General features: G+C 38.7%; 1 protein-coding gene across 2 annotated transcripts in view; it reads left to right on the top strand.

Moving 5' to 3' along the window:
• Nucleotides 1-15,053, top strand: part of LOC133633736 (B-cell receptor CD22-like) — a 16,229-nt gene extending 1,176 nt beyond the window's left edge. The window contains exons 2-12 of one of the 2 annotated variants that reach the window (XM_062026396.1): nucleotides 4,197-4,535; nucleotides 4,887-5,117; nucleotides 5,199-5,549; nucleotides 5,889-6,113; nucleotides 6,857-7,144; nucleotides 7,209-7,469; nucleotides 8,042-8,126; nucleotides 8,216-8,249; nucleotides 9,625-9,675; nucleotides 11,530-11,723; nucleotides 14,072-15,053. In XM_062026396.1, the coding sequence (XP_061882380.1) occupies nucleotides 4,197-4,535; nucleotides 4,887-5,117; nucleotides 5,199-5,549; nucleotides 5,889-6,113; nucleotides 6,857-7,144; nucleotides 7,209-7,469; nucleotides 8,042-8,126; nucleotides 8,216-8,249; nucleotides 9,625-9,675; nucleotides 11,530-11,723; nucleotides 14,072-14,111 (2,099 nt within the window). In that variant the 3' untranslated portion in view covers nucleotides 14,112-15,053. The remainder of the gene's footprint in view (nucleotides 1-4,196; nucleotides 4,536-4,886; nucleotides 5,118-5,198; nucleotides 5,550-5,888; nucleotides 6,114-6,856; nucleotides 7,145-7,208; nucleotides 7,470-8,041; nucleotides 8,127-8,215; nucleotides 8,250-9,624; nucleotides 9,676-11,529; nucleotides 11,724-14,071) is intronic. The other variant, XM_062026397.1, reaches the window with a different exon arrangement.
• The last annotated feature ends 4,058 nt before the right edge of the window (nucleotides 15,054-19,111 follow it).

Genomic DNA, 19,111 nt, shown 5'->3' with positions numbered 1-19,111 from the left:
TTAATTGCTTTAATTGGTGTTGAATTGTTTGCCCTGACTCCATATTTGACTGCCTGTGAGCAATTTATGTTAGTCCAAAAATGTGTCTCATTTATTGTTGAAGAACTTCTCTAGAGTTTTAGAAAATTGAGGAAGTAAAGAAATTGGTATGTCATCATTTGTCATCTTCCCCCTTAGTTCTACAAGGCAGGACCACTTTAGCTACTTTCATTTGATCCAGATATGTAGCGGATCGTAGTAATAAGTTACAAATGAATGTTGGTGGTTTTGAAATCCCTTCAGTGACCTTTTTCACGATTGTTATGGCAAGTCCATCGCAGTGGATAGATATTTTATATTTACATTTGTTTACAACAGTGGCGGGCCGTGCGTTTCCCACCTAGGCCTTCAATGATTACCTCTCAAAATACCATTTAACCCCCAATTCCAACCCTTGATGCTGAGTGCCAAGCAGGGAGGTAATGGCTCCCATTTTTATAGTCTTTGGTATGACTCGGCCGGGGTTTGAACTCACAACCTACCCATCTCAGGGCGGACACTCTAACCCAGACCTGGGCAAATTAAGGCCCGGGGGCCACATGCGGCCTGTTAAGCTTTTCAATCTGGCCCGCCGGACATTCCCAAATCATTTTTTGAGATCTTTAAGATGTAAAGTGTAGCTGCCATTATGATGTGCAGTCATGTTTTCTAATGACCGTAAGTCTTGAACTATACAAAGTAGATATGTCCGATAAATGCTTTAAAATGTAATATCGGAAATGATCGGTATCGTTTTTTTTTGTATCGGTATCGTTTTTTATTTTTTTATTTGTTATTTTTTTATTAAATCCACATAAAAAACACAAGATACACTTACAATTAGTACACCAACCCAAAAAACCTCCCTCCCCCATTCACACTCATTCACACAAAAGGGTTGTTTCTTTCTGTTATTAATATTCTGGTTCCTACATTATATATCAATATATATCAATACAGTCTGCAAGGAATACAGTCCGTAAGCACACATGATTGTGGGTGCTGCTGGTCCACTAATAGTACTAATCTTTAACAGTTAATTTAACTCCTTTTCATTCATTACTAGTTTCTATGTAACTGTTTTTTATATTGTTTTACTTTGTTTTTTATTCAATAAAATGTTTTTAATTTATTTATCTTATTTTATTTTATTATTTTTTAAAAAAAGGACCTTATCTTCACCATAACTGGTTGTCCAAATTAGGCATAATAATGTGTTAATTCCACGACTGTATACATCAGTATCGGTTGATATCGGTATCAGTAATTAAAGAGTTGGACAATATCGGAATATCAGATATCGGCAAAAAGGCATTATCGGACATCCCTAATACAAAGTATTTCAATGGTTGGAATCTGCGCTTTTGCATGATATTTTTGTGGCTGGTATTGTCCTGATACCAATATTATTTCGATACTTTTCGGTACTTTTCGATGCTTTTCTAAATAAAGGGGACCAGAACAAATTGCATTATTGGCTTTATTTTAACAAAAAATCTTAGGGTGTGGCAGACCGGTACTTTTCAGAACCAAATATGCTTCATTAGTATCGCGGTACTATACTAATACCGGTATACCTTACAACAGGGGTGTCCAAACTTTTTCTACTGAGGGCCGCACACGGTCAAATTAAAGCATGTGGGGGCCCTTTTGATATTTTTCATTTTCAAACCATAACAAAATATATGGATTTTTTATTTATTTTACCTTTAGGGGTCCCGGGGACCATAAAGGGTCTGAGTCATTAAAATGTTAAAAATAAGTCAGATTATATATTTTTTAAATTATTTAACAATTACAGTACATCTCTATATCAACTTCAAGTTGATATAAAGTAATACAAAATTAAAATTAATATATTTTATGGCTTTTCTGTCAAAAAGAACTTTGTTTTTTTTATAGTAAAACTGAAATATGCAGTATTAATCTTTAATTTAGTCATTAGAGCCCTAAAAGATTAATAATGCAGGACACCATTGATTTTAATTATTTAATATTTTTGAGTAATCACAGTGAAAAGATAAATAAAATACCACTAAATATATTTGGGATCCAAAAGGTGCCCCACTCATAAAGTGATACATTTTTATTAGGTTTTTCTTTTACTTTCAACACTTAAGTTACGAGATCAACTTCAGATATATCTGTCCATTTTATGCTGGAGCTATTATTTTGTTTGTTTTATGCGCATTTGTCAAAGAAAACTTTGATGTTTTTGTATGGCAACTACACAATATATGCAATATTTACCACATAAAACATTTTAAAGTGAAATATTTGAAGTCATTGGAGCCCTGAAAATAATTCATTATAACATGGATTTTTTGTCAAAAAATAAAATAAAGAAAGACAAAAGAAAAAAAAACAGCCTGCATGGCAGCTTTTGTGTCAACATTGCAACTTTTTCTCGTTAGATTTCACCTCATTGCACTTTTTGTAATGTTCTTTTTTATTTTTACAATAGTATTTCCAGAATGTGTGGCGGGCCCGTAAACAATTAGCTGCGGGCCGCAAATGGCCCCCGGGCCGCACTTTGGACACACCTGCCGTACAACCCTACTAGTTACCATGGTAATCTACGCCACAGCAGGTCAGACGAGGCACCAAGCAGTGTGGGTGGGGAGCGTTTCCACAGAGTGTTTCCAGAGAGGCCAGCCTGAAATGATTTTTACAAGAAAGTTCTAAAGCTTAGTGAAGTCTCAGATATTTCAGATTGTAGGTGTTTTTTGTTTTTTTACCCTCCGCGTTCATATTAATTTTTTTCTTTTTTTTTCTTTCCATAAAGAAATACAATCATGTGTGCTTACGGACTGTATCCCTGCAGACTATATTGATCTATATTGATATATAATGTATATATTGTGTTTTTTATGTTGATTTAATAAAAAAAAATAAAAAAATAAAATACAATTTAAAAAAAAAAATTCTTGTGCGGCCCGGTACCAATCGGCCCGGTGGTTGGGGACCACTGCACTAGGCCACTGAGTGTCCGCCCCATACTTGCCAACCCTCCCGTTTTTCCCGGGAGACTCCCGAATTTCAGTGCCCCTCCCGAAAATCTCTCGGGGCAACCATTCTCCCGAATTTCTCCCGATTTCCGCCCGGACAACAATATTGGGGGCGTGGCTAAAAGGTACTGCCTTTGGCGTCCTCTACAACCTGTCGTCACGTCCGCTTTTCCTCCATACAAACAGCGTGCCGGCCCAGTCACATAATATATGCGGCTTTTATACACAAATATGCCAGGGATACTTGGTCAACAGCCATACAGGTCACACCGAGGGTAGCCGTATAATCAACTTTAACACTGTTACAAACATGCGCCACACCGTGAACCCACACCAAGCAAGAATGGCAAACGCATTTCGGGAGAACATCCGCACCGTAACACAACATAAACACAACAGAACAAATACCCGGAACCCATTGCAGCACTAACTCTTCCGGGACGCTACAATATACACCCCAGCTACCACCAAACCCGGCACCGCCCAACCCCGCCCACCTCAACCCCGCCGCTGCCCCCATCTCCCGAATTCGGACGTCTCAAGGTGGGCAAGTATGGTCCGCCCTGAGTTCAAACCCCGGCCGAGTCATACTAAAGACTATATAAAAATGGGACCCGTTACCTCCCTGCTTGGCACTCAGCATCAAGGGTAGGAATTGGGGGTTAAATCACCAAAAATTATTCCCGAGCGCGGCCACTGCTGCTGCTCACTGCTCCCCTCACCTCCCAGGGCGTGAAGAAGGGGATGGGTCAAATGCAGAGGACACATTTCACCACACCTAGTGTGTGTGTGACAATCATTACTACTTTAACTTTCATTTTTGCCAAAGGTTTGTAGTTTTGGTTTTCTTTGTTGTTACTGTCTCTGTCCTCTGTTCACATACAAACTGAGACTTTGTTTTTTGTCAGCACTTTGCATGTTCTTGCTTTTAATAGAGTTATTATTTTTGTGACAGCCCGACAAGCAGCACGGTTGTCGTATTGATAAATATTCCTGGATGAAGTAGTCATCTTTATAGTCAGTTAGCACGTGCCTAAAATATGACGATTTGAATTTAAAGGCCTGTGGTCGATTAGAACAACTGCATGTGTTTACACTCCATAATCCGATGAGTCGACCCATCTTTAAGATATCATTTTATGATGTCATTGATGATGTTGTGTGTTTCAGGGCTGCTCAGTGCTGAGTGGGGGGGGACCTACACTGAGGAGGAGATCTGTGCAATTAAAGGATCCACTGTGAAGCTTCAGTGCTCCTTTAAGTTCCCGCCCACAGAAGGCGGGCGTGAGATCAAAGTCAAGGAAACATTTTGGTTCACCAAAGATCCAAATGAAGATCTAAGATTGGACCCTCAGTACTTTGGTGGTGTGCAGTCTGAGTGTCATGGCAACATCTGCAGTCTGACCATCGCAGACGTGAGACGGAGTGACGAGTACACGTTCAGATTCACAACTAACCATTCCAGAGGAGACTTCATCGTCACGCCTGCTGTCAAAGTGACCGTCATTGGTACTGCTTTCCATGAAACACATTTCCACCAAGCTCAGTCCAGTTTGCGGTCAGGAAGTCCATGTGCTGATTGTCTGCTGGGAGTAGGCGGGGCCAGCCACAGTGACATCATGTTTTTGGTCTTCTTCACATTCTGGAAATGACCATTTGCTGTCCTCCAATCAACACACTGCACTGTGTCTGACTCCGCCCTTTTAGCTGCCCTACAACTGTACTTGGTACCCTGACAAGTTATTTTAGTACCCTTCACAACTTATGAGAACAGAAACTGATCCAAACTGTACTGCCTTTGGTGGAAGTGGAGATTAAGACTTTTATTTTGAAATTATTTAAATTCTCCTTTCATTCCAGATCTGAAGGTACAAGTGCCAAAGTTCATCTATGCACATGGCACTCATTGGTATGATCTGAAGTGTGTCAGCACCACTTGCAGTCCTTGGTCTCCTTCTTCATACATCTGGTATAAAAATGGAGAGAAAATCCAAAATGAAAAGTCCCAAGTGTACACAGTAGAGCATGACTACAAAGACAGTTACTCCTGTGCTGTAAGAGGACACGAGCAAGCTGTGTCTCCTCCAGAGTGTGAGTGGACTCTTCAGTCTTCTGCTGCACGTCACATGTAACTTTGTGCTGACTCAGCTCAATGCTTCTTCTGTCTTTCAGGTGTGGCGTACACATCATGTAACAAGGTGGTTTACTCCAAGAGACACATCTGTGCCATCCAAGGATCATCACTGGACATTAAATGTGAATACACGAGCTATGGATATACCCAGAAAAAATTCTGGTACCGTACGGATTCTAGTCACCGGAGGAATCCCTCCATGACTGAAGATCTCCGGTCAGACCCTCAGTATGAAGGTCGTGTTGAGTTACCTTCAGAGACTTCTGGAAATAGCACACTGAGAATAAAAAATGTGAGGCAGAATGATTCTGCTGAGTACCGCTTCAAATTCACCACTTCTGGTTTTAAACGGAGGAGTATTTTACCTGGAAGCACCTTGACAGTAGCAGGTATGAACACACCTGACCAAACATGCCCAATAATACAACTATATTACAATGAATACTTTGGATTATATAATAAAATATATATATTATGTACAATACTGTGTATTACATTATGTTTGAATGTTCTGCCAAGTCACTAATCTTTTCTAGTGTTTGAATGCGGGTCAGGTGTAATTTTATTTAGAAATAAGTCAGCAGTCAATCAAAAGCAAGCTGTGGGCTGCAAACTGGACTTTGGACAGTGGTGTTCCAGATGAAGCAGTCATGTGTGTATGTTGTGTGACTTGCATCTAAAATGAATATTAATATGACATGTTTCATGTTTGCTCCTCTGGCCTCCAGCTGTGCAGGTGCAGGTGATGTCAGTCACAGTTGAAGATTCTCACCTTGTTGCACAAATGTTGTGTCACACAAGCTGCCTTCCAGAAGCTCCTTTTTCTTTTGTGTGGCAGCACAATGGAAAGTATATAAAGAATGGAGCCAAAGTAGAAGTCACCTTGTCACCTGGAGACTACATCACCTGTGCTGCACAACAACATCAACATATCAGCATCTCTCCTCACCTGTGTGAGTGCTTCTTTCTTCTGGAAAAACATGGTGCGCTACAAAGCACTTCAGTAGGAAAACAACACAAATCTTTCTCGTTTCTATTCCAACTACAAAGTAGTAAACAACACAAACCAATTTAAATGACCTCCCAGCTGATGAACACGTTTAGCCAGCTAGCAGAAGCAGCAACAAGTCAACACATTTGTTTTTATTCCTGTTTACGTCGCACTTGTTGCTAGGTAGACTTCATAGGGCACTGTGACGGACAGGGAGAGGCGGCAGAAAAAAAAACAGCACTTTAAATATTATGAGACATGAACCTTTCATTGGATCACTACTCTGTATTGACTATAAAATACTTCTTGTAAATAAATATTTATACATTACTAAACATTCTTTGCATATTTGCTACATCTGTTAATCTATATAAATGTATGAATAAAAAATGTTTTATTTCTATGAATAGATACTAATTAAATGAGATGTTTTTGTGTGCAGTATGTATATTACACAGATATTATACGTACATCATGCGTGTATGTTTGGACTTTGGGGTCCCCCTGTGGTCTGGCATTAGTGCAAAGTGAGGCAGTGAGCCACCAGATCCAGCAGATGGCGCTGCATGTGTACTATGATGCACTGTCAAGTGTAATGTGCACTGGCGCCTTGGTGGAGGTCTGCTGCTGCTTTGCTGACTCGTGTTCTGACTGCTGAAAATAAGAAGAAGGTGTTTGTTTAAAACTTCTTGGTTCTTCCTCCAGATGTTCTGAAAAGACCCTCAGTGTCTCTGAGTCATACTGGTGACATATTGGAGGGTCGTCCACTGACACTGACCTGCTACATCGACAACTTCAACTACTCCTCAGCAACAGTTGATTACTGCTGGTACAACAAGAAGAAGAATGTGTCTTCAAAAGTTAGAGTCCTCAAAAAAGATCGACAACTGGTCTTCAAGTCCATCAAGTCTTCAGACTCAGCAGAGTATTGGTGTACTGTGGAGAACCAGCTGGGGAAGAAGACATCAGAACCCGTCTTCATTGATGTCCACTGTGAGTACATCTACGTCTTTGAGATATGTGGTGACACTGATGAGGACAATGTCTTGTCCCTCAGATCCTCCAAGACGGCCCTCTTTGTTCGTCAGTCTGTCTGGTGTCATTGTTGAGGGACAGTCGGTGAATCTGACCTGCAGCAGCAATGCTAACCCGGCCGCCAACTACACCTGGTACAAGGACAACCAATTTCTAACCCAAAAAAAAAAAAATCGTTACAGTTTGACCTCCATCCGACCTGAAGATGCTGGAACATTCCACTGCATGTCTGAGAATAAACATGGACGTGTCAACTCTTCATCAGTCGTCATAAACGTCCAACGTAAGTACCAAGGTCTGACATGGACGTACAGTACTCAACCGACATCGACTCAATCCAGCATGGAGGTCTAGTTTAGGTACCAAAGTCCAACATGGACATCCCTTGTCCAACATGGATTTCCAAGTCAGGTACCCAAGTCCAACATAGATGTCCTCAGTCCAAGATGGTGGTTCTCAGTCTAACATAGAAGTCCATTTTAAGTACCCAAGTCCAACATGGATTTAGATACCAAAGTCCAATTGGTATCATTGATTTTATGTACGTACTTATGTGTTTCACTTTGTACTTTAGACTAAATGTTGTTGTATATTATTTACAATGGCGATACAATGAATCTATCTATGTATCTAGTGGACTTCAAGACCAGAGTTCAGGGCTTTAAGGGTGTGTTCCTCACCAGATGTTCTCAGGGTCTCAGTGACACCCTCTAGTGAAGCAAGCGAGGGCGTATTTGAGTTGTAGCCTCAACTCGACGATGAGGCTCCAAGTGAAGACCAGAAAGTGGTCGGCTGGTCACTTCCTGGATGCTTTGATTGTTCCCATAGTAACTGTGATGCCGGTGTTCCTGTCAGGTTACTGGGTCCTCACAATGGCTGCAGCTGTGGGCTCAGTCGTTGTTCTGGTGGTCCTGGTTCTCACCGCCTTCCTGGTGTTGAGGTGAAGACTTTAGACTTGTGTTGTAGTCCAGGATGCACTTTTGTTGTAGTCCAGGATGTTGTTCATACTTCTTCTTCTTCTCCTTCTAGGAAAAAGAGGCAATCAAAGAAGTCCAACGCCCAGGTGACACAATAAGTCTGTAAAGTGATGATAATGATTTTTTTTTCTTTTCTCAATTTCCAAAAATGAAGCAGTGTTGATGTCTGGACGGGTGTGCCTTGCCATGCAATATACTTAGGGTCTGATTTACTAAAGGTTTGCGTGTACTAATATAGGCACAAACTCCATAGCACACAAAACTGATCGACTAAACGTGTGCAAAGTGAGCAGAATAAGGCGTGCAATCCATTTTGCGTCTCTGTCTTCATGAACATTATTATTATTATTAGCCTTTATTTAACCAGGTAAAATCCCATTGAGATCAAAGATCTCTTTTCCAAGGGAGACCTGGCCAAGAGGGCAGCAGCAAGGTTACATTAAAAACAGTAAACAAATACATAAAACATCACATTTACGACATTAAAACTTGCTCACATAACACATGTGCATACAGACAAGGTAGACTGCAGTCCTTTCACAGAAGCTTTAAACTCATTCAACGTAACAAGGGTTTGAAGTTTAATATTCGATTGTAGGTTATTCCAAGCCTTCGCTGCTGAAAACCTAAATGCTTTCTTGCCCAGTTCAGTTCTTACTTTGGGGACGACAAATTGCAGAACATTCATTGAACGAAGATTGTGACTTCCTTGTTTCTTTGTTAAAAGACAAGACAGATAAGATGGAGTGATACCCAGAATGGTTTTGTAGATGAAAACATACCAATGATTGAGGCGTCGAGCACATAAAGATGTCCAGTTAACCATTGAGTATAATACGCAATGGTGAGTAAGGGGAGCGAAGTTGGTGATAAATCTCAGTGCACCGTGGTACACACTATCCAGCTTGTGGAGACAACCAGCAGTAGCATTCATGTACAACACATCTCCATAGTCAATAACAGGTAAGAAGGTTGTTTCCACCAATTTCTGTTTCACAGTAAAAGAAAAGCAAGACTTGTTTCTATAATAAAATCCCAGTAAAAGTTTCAGGTTTTTTTTACAACATACTGAATGTGCTCCTTAAAACTCAAGTGGTCATCAATTAAAAATCCTAAATATTTAAAAGCACATACTAACATAATTTGTTGCCCATTTCTTGTTAAAATGTTCTCACACAGTGCTGATCTTACAGTTTTTGATGTGGTAAAGAACATACACTTTGTTTTCTCTGCATTTAAAACCAGTTGAAGATAGCAAAGTTGTTCTTGTACTCTGTCAAATGCATGTTGTAGATATTTAAAGGCCTCAGCAGGAGTGGGTGCTGTACAGTATATGACAGTATCATCAGCATAGAAATGGAAAGTTGAGTTCGGAATATTCTGTCCAAGATTATTTAGGTAAATAGTGAATAATAATGGGCCCAACACAGAACCTTGAGGGACACCCTTTTTCACTTGCAGTACGTCCGAGGAGGAACCTTCTATCTGAACAGCCTGAGTTCTACTTGTGAGGTAATTTGCAAACCATCCAACTGCTTGCTGAGAAAAACCAATAGCTGAAAGACGTTTGATTAAAATGACATGAACATGCAGAAGAAATACTGGTCATCAAAACGCCCACAACACTGGGAGGAGAAGATGCAAATATATTTACTGTATATACTGTATAATATATTATATATCTCACTCAATGTGATTCATCAAGACTCACCACCTCCCAGGGGGTGAACAAGGGTGATGGGTCAAATGCAGAGAATAATTTCGCCACACCCAGTGTGTGTGTGTGTGACAATCATTGGCACTTTAACTTTAACTTCAGCAACATCATTTCATAATCTTATAGTTGCTAGAGGACTTAAAAAGCTTATTAAAACAAATTAAATTGATGCATTTTAGTGTCATTTTACATTTTTTTTAATGACACTCGTTTTTTCACATATAATATATATTACTAATACGATAAAAACTTCTTGAGTCATGCATTTTTTGCCTCTTGAACAGAACAGTGCAGGCTCCCTACCATGCACTTTCAAAAAAGGGGGGGAGTGATGGGAGCATGACAACATGAATGTGCAGTAAATGAGTGCCTCCATGGTGATGCCGCTCATAGACACGCAAAATCTTCATTTAAATAAGGCGCCCTGCACCAATTCTCAATTGCACATGCAGTCTTAGTAGGTCACACGCAACACACCCACTAATAGTACACGCTATTGTATAGATTGCACACTCTGCTTAGTGCCAGGTATTTGGATTTTGGTAAATCAGACATGCATTGTATCAATCAATCAAATCTAAACAGAAGGATAAATCATAAAGATCTATAATAAGAAGAATAATATTAATAATAAATAATGCATTATTAAAACAGTTTAAATTAAATACCAACTTTATTTATAAAGCAATTTAAATATGTTTTAATTGTGTAATATGTTTCGAATAAATAATAAATTAATAAATGAATTTAATGTTTTTTTTAAATTCAATTCAATTTCGAATTCTTTAAATTTATATATACTAAGTCTTCTGAGGTCCTTTAGATTTATTCATTTTTACTTGATTATATGTTAATTTTGTAATGCATTCCAAATGAACAATAGATTTAAATTATAATTTTTAATTTAAAAAAACTAAAACTATATATTTTAGAATTAATACATACAAATATGAGTATTTACAGTACAGTTTAATTTAATAAATACATAAAAAGAATGTTTATAAAAAATGTTTCAATTAAGTAACTTTTACTTATATAACACATTTAAAATAAATACCAATTTAATTAAATGAATAGTTTCGAAGAGTCTAAATAAATACATCAAATTACTTTTTTCTATATGTTTAACCAAAAATAGGAAATGTGCGCTCGGTCTTTGCATTTTTGGGAGAGAGAGTTGAAATAAAAAAGTATTTCACGCATTAGTGCCTGAGATTTTTGTCTTCATACTGGCAACAAGACCCTCGGTTGCCGTGTTCGTCAATCAAGGGACGAATGTGAAGTCATAGTGAAGATCAATGATTGGTCATTTTTGGGTTTATTTTTTGAATGCCTGACGATCAACCAGCACACCCTTCCAGGATCAACCGGAAGCTCGCGATCGACGTAACAGGCATGTTCTACATCATCGTCCAACGCGGCCTTCCAATATTTTCTATGTTCTATTTGATAAACGTAAAACAGTGGAAGGTTTATGCTGGTGTTTGATTTGCTGAGTCATAGCTTTCAGGTTTGGAAAAAAAACGATTTCTGTGCAGTGACTCACCCCTCTGGTAGAAAAAGGTACTACAAGATTCGCTCCATGGAAGAACTGATTGTTAATGAAATGTAGGTGTCCTGTATACTGACGTACGTTTTTAACTCCACAGTCCAGGGCGGGCGCAGCTGGTGGCGAGGCTCCAAACCAGGAGAGGAATGAAGTCGTCTATTCTCAGGTCTGCTTCGCCAATTCGAGCGACGGTCCCGTCGACGCCAGCACCACGCCAGTCGTGCCCCTCAGACGCCTGGTGGAGGAGGAGAAAGATGGGTTGGTGTACGCCACAGTTAAAAATTGCGTCTCTGGGTGAGTGCAGGGTGAGCTCCTTTCACATTCATTATTGTTGTCCCAGCTGAAGGGGGCCAGATGCAGGTTAGTTTACCCTCATAAGGGGAGGTCTCGCCTCAGACCTTCACTGGAGCCCGAAAGGCCTTGGTATCGGGCCTTTTGCCAATGTCGGCCATCTGTTGAACACTTTCTCGAACCATGCTGAAATTGGGTTCGGATCCACAACAGATTATTTTTTCATTTTATCAGAAAGGAACCTAATGCCCTCTGAGGCCCCAGGGAAGGATCCATCAGGGGCTGTGTTATTAGGGATGAAGGTGCAGCAGAGTTCCTCCTTTTTCCACAAGGTTTCCATCCAAGGTCAAACTATTTTGGCGTTTGTTGCGTCTGACCAGTCTGCCTCTCAGGGAATTAAAGTTACTGGTAAATCCCAAGTTCTTTCAGATGACATATATGCAGAGTAAGAAGGACCATCAAGACAGAATAGGAATAGTATCATGTTTTACTGAAGCTTCAGGAGACCAGCCCACATCAATACAGTCATACTGTCATCTCGGGATGGTCTAACATTCAAACAGGAAGAGACAACTTTTTGAGTACGCAAACAGCCCCCACCCTCTCCAGAAAGGAATACAGCCTCATTGTTCTAATACATATAATATAAAAAAGGGAGTACTCCAACTCCCACATTCCTTCGACCTTCAAGGTAAAGCACACAGTTTACTTGCGGACATAAGATACAAACACAAAAAGAGTACAAATGGAAAAACACTAGCTGCTCTAAACATGACTATGAATAAAGAAAGAACTCTTAAACATATGGAAACAAGTCACAGGTGGAGAAATTCCTCAGTGCTGAACTCTGTAGAATTTGCACCTGGCTCGCTGACAACAAGCTATCCATACACTTGGGTAAAACGGAATCCATCCTATTTGAGTCCCACATCAAGAAAGTCAATGTCTTCACTATAAAAGTGGGTGACATTGTTATCACCAGGAAAGATAAGGTCACCTACCTAGGTTCCATTCTAGAGGCTAATCTTTCCTGTGATAAAATGGCAACCAAGGTAATCAAAAAGGTCAACCAACGAACAAAATTTCTCTACAGAATCTCCTCTCTGGTCAACAAAAGCACCATTAAGATTCTGGCGGGAACTCTCGTTCAACCCTTTTTTGATTACGCATGCACCTCCTGGTACCCTAGCACCTCCAAAACCCTCAAATCTAAACTCCAAACATCTCAGAACAAGCTAGTCAGGTTACTTCTAGACCTCCACCCCAGATCCCACCTCACTCCTACTCACTTCTCCAAAGTGGGCTGGCTCAAGGTGGAGGACAGAGTAAAACAACTTGCACTGAGCCTAGTCTATAAAATCCGCTACACCTCCCTGATACCGAAGTACATGTCAAACTACTTCCTTAACGTAAATGACCGCCATAACCACAACACCAGGGGGAGCTCCACTAACCACGTTAAACCCAGATTCCCATCTAACAAAGGTCTTAACTCATTCTCTTTCTATGCCACATCAATGTGGAATGCACTCCCAACAGGTGTAGAAGAAAGGGCATCTCTATCCTCCTTCAAAACCGCACTAAAAGAACACCTCCAGGCAACTTCAACCCTAAACTAACACCCTCCCTTCCTCATCATACCTCTTCGGATTGTAAATTATCAAATGTAAATAATCAAATGTAGACACTATTTCTTATAATTTCTGATCTCTCTCTCTGTGTCCACTACTTGCTGTACATATCCTACCAAGTCAGTAGACTTAGACTTAGACTTAGACTTAGACTTCCTTTTTATTGTCATTCAAATTTGAACTTTACAGCACAGATAAGAACGAAATTTCGTTACATAAGCTCATGGTAGTGCAGGATAAAAAAGCAATAAGGTGCATATATAAATAAATAAATATATATAAACAATATATCAATATATATATAAAATAAATACATATATATAAATAAATAAATAGATTACTGTACAGATAAATATATTGCACTTTTTCACATGCGTCCACGTTTATGGATGTATGTTATATTGTCTTTTTTATTCCAGCGAGTTCATCCATTTTGGGGGGAGTTGAGGGGATAATTTAATTATGATGCGTTCAAGAGTCTTACGGCCTGAGGGAAGAAGCTGTTACAGAACCTGGAGGTTCTGCTTCGGAACCTCTTTACTACACTAGTGCTACACTGTTCCAATGCTGCTAGCATGCTAGCAAAAGAGGATGTCCTCACATTCTCAGTTAAACTAAACTTACCGTAAGACTTGTGTATTGTTCATATATTTGTAAGAGGGTACAAACCCACAGAGGTTTAAATACTTCTTTTCTCCACTCTTTACTTGACCCGTGCAGGCCGAAGCCACAAGGGGGCGCTGGTGAGAACCTCAACTGATGAAGACGCCCAACGCAGTAGGGATGGATGCAGCTTCTGAATTGTTGCTCGTCTTTTCACTTTTTTAGGGAATGAATCAACCTCAGGCCCAGCAGGACTCACATTCAAATAATCCAAATAAATATAGTAAATACATGAATAAATAAACCGCCGCATCTCGCTTCTAAGTTTGCAGCTTCACTCCCTGGCAGATTTTTTTAAAGCATGTTTTACTTCTTTTTGGCCTGTATTACGCATTTTCCAGCATAAACATGGCTGAATTAATTAAAAAAAGATCACTACTACAGTATTAATGGCCACTAGACAAGACCAAACCAATCAGAATGCACGGTTCAGTATCGTGGCCAATGATTGGCTCAGCCTCAGCCAGCATTACTAGATTGTATCAAAGAAATGAACAAGTGACAAAAGGGTTTTATACCATTTTGGGGGTGTTCTAATAATGTTTAAAAAACATTTTTAGAAGGTCAGAAACAGTTTTTGTTTATTCGCAAGCTAGGAAAATATTTATAATATAGACTTGGCGGTAATTAATTTACCAGGACCAATTGCCAGTGATAAATGAGGGTTCACTCCACTAGGATTGTGTATTCAAATGCATGTCAACACACTTTGAAAAGTTGTTTTACTTCAACAAGTGAAATGTTTCAGGGATGCTTTTCAATGCTGATAATTATAGTTTCATAAAGGAAAATAGAAATTTAGTAGATCATAAAATGTAAACAATCGTCAAAAAGATGATCGTAAACGGCTGATTTGTGCTCCAATCAGCAGATGAGCTTCCTGAGCCTCGTCTTAATTGAAATATGTTTGCATGTTATTCTCATTATTTCTCATTATTTCATTATTATTATAACATCAAAATGTTTTTACTGTACCACTATCTGTGTATTTTATCATTTTATTTTATTGTATTGATTTGTTTTTATGTTTTATTAAATTTTATTGATGTATTTTATCACATAAAAAATATAATAATTATTTTATTCTATTATATATATATATATATATATATATATATATATATATATATATATATATATATATATATATATATATATATATATATATATATATATATATATATATATATATACATATACATATATATATATATATATATATATATATATATATATATATATATATATATATATATATATATATATATATATATATATATATATTATGATAAAAAAATTAAATGATAAAAAACATAAAAACAAATAAATATTTTTTATTTTTTACTTGTTTCATTTTAAATGCTTGCAATTTATTACTTTTTATTGTTAATTTTTAATGTGCAGCACTCTGGAGTTTTGTTGTAACAGTGCTGTATAAATAAAGGGGATTGGATTGGATTTAACACAACTTTTATGATGAATGTTTTTGTAGCAATTTTAGCTTCTTATTTTTATTCTAGAAAAATGGTCTGCATCAAAAAGAGGAGAAGAATTGTATTATTAAAAATGGTAACACTTTTCCTCTTTTTATACACTTGTATGATGTTAGAATGTGACTTCTGACATTGCTTGCACGCTCAATAAAGCTTTCATGATGGCCACAATTTGACCCGGGAACAGATTATTTCTATTATTTCCAACGGGTGAGAATATATTTTTATAATAAGAACACATGTGGCCAATGTTTACCACCGATAATATGTGTTATTTATTTAGCTTGATAACATGGAGGCTCAAATGTACTGAAATGAAAGAGCAAAAGTACACTGTAAAAAATAAAAAATATTTTAGATTTTAGCGACTAAACTGACAGAATTTTTTTTTTGAAAATAAAAGTATTGTATAACATATTTAGTGGTAGTTTTTTTAGTAGTAGTACGGAAGCAGTAGTCGTCGTACTAGTAGTAGTAGTCATAGTAGTAGTAGTAGTAATAATGATGGTAGTAGTCATAGTAGTTGTAGTCAATGTTCCCTCTAAGGTGCGCGCCTGTGCAATTGTGCACTGCTCAAGCGTCCTCTGCGCACGGCAAATCTATGCCACGCACAAAATCAATTAAAAAAATAAGCGCATAACAATTTTCGACACGACACGGACACGACAGAGAAAACTGTTTTCGTCATCATTGTTCAAATATTGTAACGTCTGTCGAGACGCTTTGAGGACATGAATTCCATCCATCACTTTACTGAGCAAAACTCTTTATTGTCGGCCATAAACACATCACCAAAACATTAGTAAAAAAAATGATATCTGGCAAAAGTGGTCATTTTCTGCAGTACAAACCAGACCAAAAGCAACTTTGTTATATCAACAGCAGCCGCTCGCTCTTTCTCACTTGCGCCAACACATGCACATATGGCACTTAGCCAGTGATGCGTTTACAGCCGCACAAAAAGTCGGACAACTCCAACACCACACACAAAGTGTCATTCCAGGTCGTTACACTATGATTTACCAATCAAATGTGTGCTTATTCTAGTGTCATTCATTAGGAATCTTAATTTATAAATATTAATCATGAAATGCTGTTAGTATATTAAATAAATACTAATAAAAATATATTTTTTACAAACAGGAAGTTGCAGGAATGTACACATATTCCCCTGCTTACATCTCATTGTGCAACATGTGAATGTTTTAATGGGAACTAAATGCAATGTCTGAAAGGGATACAAACTATTTCCAAAGCAGGACCTCCACCCAGACAAACAATACAAGTACACAGTTCATGAAAAACAATATTTTTTGTTATTGTCATTGTAAGTGGGCCTAAACACTTATATTAGACAATAACCTCATGGAAATGACTGCTGTCATTTGATTATAATAATAAGAGAATGTTGTCTGTCTATCTGTGTTGGCCCTGCGATGAGGTGGGGACTTGTCCAGGGTGTACCCCGCCTTCCGCCCGAATGCAGCTGAGATAGGCTCCAGCACCCCCCGCGACCCCGAAAGGGACAAGCGGTAGAAAATGGATGGATGGATGGAGATGTAACTTGTTATTCTACGTCTGATGTTGCTCACATGGGCTCCACTGAATGCTCAGGGAGTTTTTGCGTTTGCTCACACACATGAAAAATTAGAGGGAACATTAGTTGTAGAAGTAATTTTTTTTCAAAAGGTTTTAAATGGAAAGTGTAAAAATAATTGCTAAGCTTTTTCAAATTTTTGTATTTATTTTTATTTTTTTAAACTGCTGGTAAAAAATATATTTATTTTAATAAATTGCTGGTATTGAACAGCAGTCAAGTAGTCCTGTTTCTTCTGGGATCACCACTGAAATATAATTGAAAATTCAATGTACTTCATAAAAATGATGTTGGACTCAAGTTAATAAATGACGGTTGTTTAATCATTAGCAGAGCCAGCTAACTGACGAAGAATGAACATTGAAATGTGACGTTGACAATTTGATTTTTACATTGTTTCAATGACACCTTGCTGTCTGGGATCTCTTTTAGTGCTCATGTTTCTCATATTAGTCTCAAACGTCTCAGATTCATGTTCTCTCTATTCAAAATAACTGGGACATAAATACGATCAGTGGTATACATATATGAGATCTCCTCTGTGTATCCCAAGTATTGCTAAAATGGTTCTCCCCCTTTGTCTCAGTGATGTACTGTCTTTTTTTAGCCCATCTCTTGTTTCTCGGGGTCCCATAAGACACAAACGATGGCAGAATGAGACAAATATGAGAAGCACAAATTGATCTCAAGATACAAGATTGAGCAACACATTTACGATATGGGACACACAAACCGCGTCTAGTGGCACGACATACAACCACATCCTGGCTCGTTATTATAGCTATGTTGTTTTTTTTAAAAATTTTGTTGTTGTTATCAAAGTAACAATCCCTATCACATCCGCACGCATGCACGCTAAAGTGAACACGTTATAAAAGGCCTCATTTAGTCACTAAGCCTACACCAAAAAGTATGTTAAAATACTCTGCATATTATATGCATTTAAATGTAAAAAGTCATAACTGGTCAAATAAATACAAATACGGTTCTTGACATGATGACGCAACATGACTGAGGTTGCCAACTCCCTGAAAAAACCCCTTGTGGGGCCGGTCGACCGGATTTTTAGTGAGTTTTATTTATCTGTGTGAAATGCAAAGATTGACTACCGTTCACAAGAGTCCATTTGTGTCGGTTAAACCTTTTTGTGTTCTATGACCTGGCGACTGACAATCTACACACACATTTTTATAGCATTGGACTTCAAACAATGAATGAATGTCAATGTTTTTTTAAAATAACACAATGGACAGAATACAATTTGAAAAATCCTAAATAGAGGTATTTCCTGCTGAACCTAACAGAAAAAAAATGAACATATTTCTTAAACAGACATCTCTCCTGCGTTGAGAACTACTTTGACAAAAGAGAAGCCCAGACTTCCCTCTCCCTGGCCACTTCGTCCAGCTCTTCCCGGGGGATCCCGAGGCGTTCCCAGGCCAGCCGGGAAAGATAGTCTTCCCAACGTGTCCCGGGTCTTCCCCTTGGCCTCCTACCGGTCGGACGTGCCCTTAACACCTCCCTAGGGAGTCGTTCGGGTGGCATCCTGACCAGATGCCCGAACCACCTCATCTGGCTCCTCTCCATGTGGAGGAGCAGCGGCTTTACTTTGAGCTCCTCCCAGATGACAGAGCTTCTCACCCTATCTCTAAGGGAGAGCCCCGCCACCCGGCGGAGGAAACAAAGCTGAGAGAGAGGTCCTAAAGAACAAGAAGGATGAGAAAAAGAAAGGTTCCAAGCCTGAGCAAACCTGAGCATGGTCCCCCTCCCATATGCCAGGGGGGTCGGTCACAGAACGTATACAGCGAGTAATGAGAAAACACCATATCAGCACGCCAGTGAACATCAAGCTTCACTGAATCCGAGTACACCTAAGAGATCAGATGCTCCCCAAGAAAAAGTTTGATGTGACATATGAGATCCCTTGCCTGACCTGCAATAAAACATACTGTAGGAGAGACAGGCTGACAGTTAAGCACACGAAAAAAGGAACACCAGAAAGAATGG

The sequence above is a fragment of the Entelurus aequoreus genome, linkage group LG18, assembly GCF_033978785.1.
Source record: "Entelurus aequoreus isolate RoL-2023_Sb linkage group LG18, RoL_Eaeq_v1.1, whole genome shotgun sequence".
In the NCBI taxonomy this organism is placed as follows: domain Eukaryota; kingdom Metazoa; phylum Chordata; class Actinopteri; order Syngnathiformes; family Syngnathidae; genus Entelurus; species Entelurus aequoreus.
Note: the sequence above shows the minus strand (reverse complement) of the source record. Positions and strands in the feature narration are given on the sequence as shown.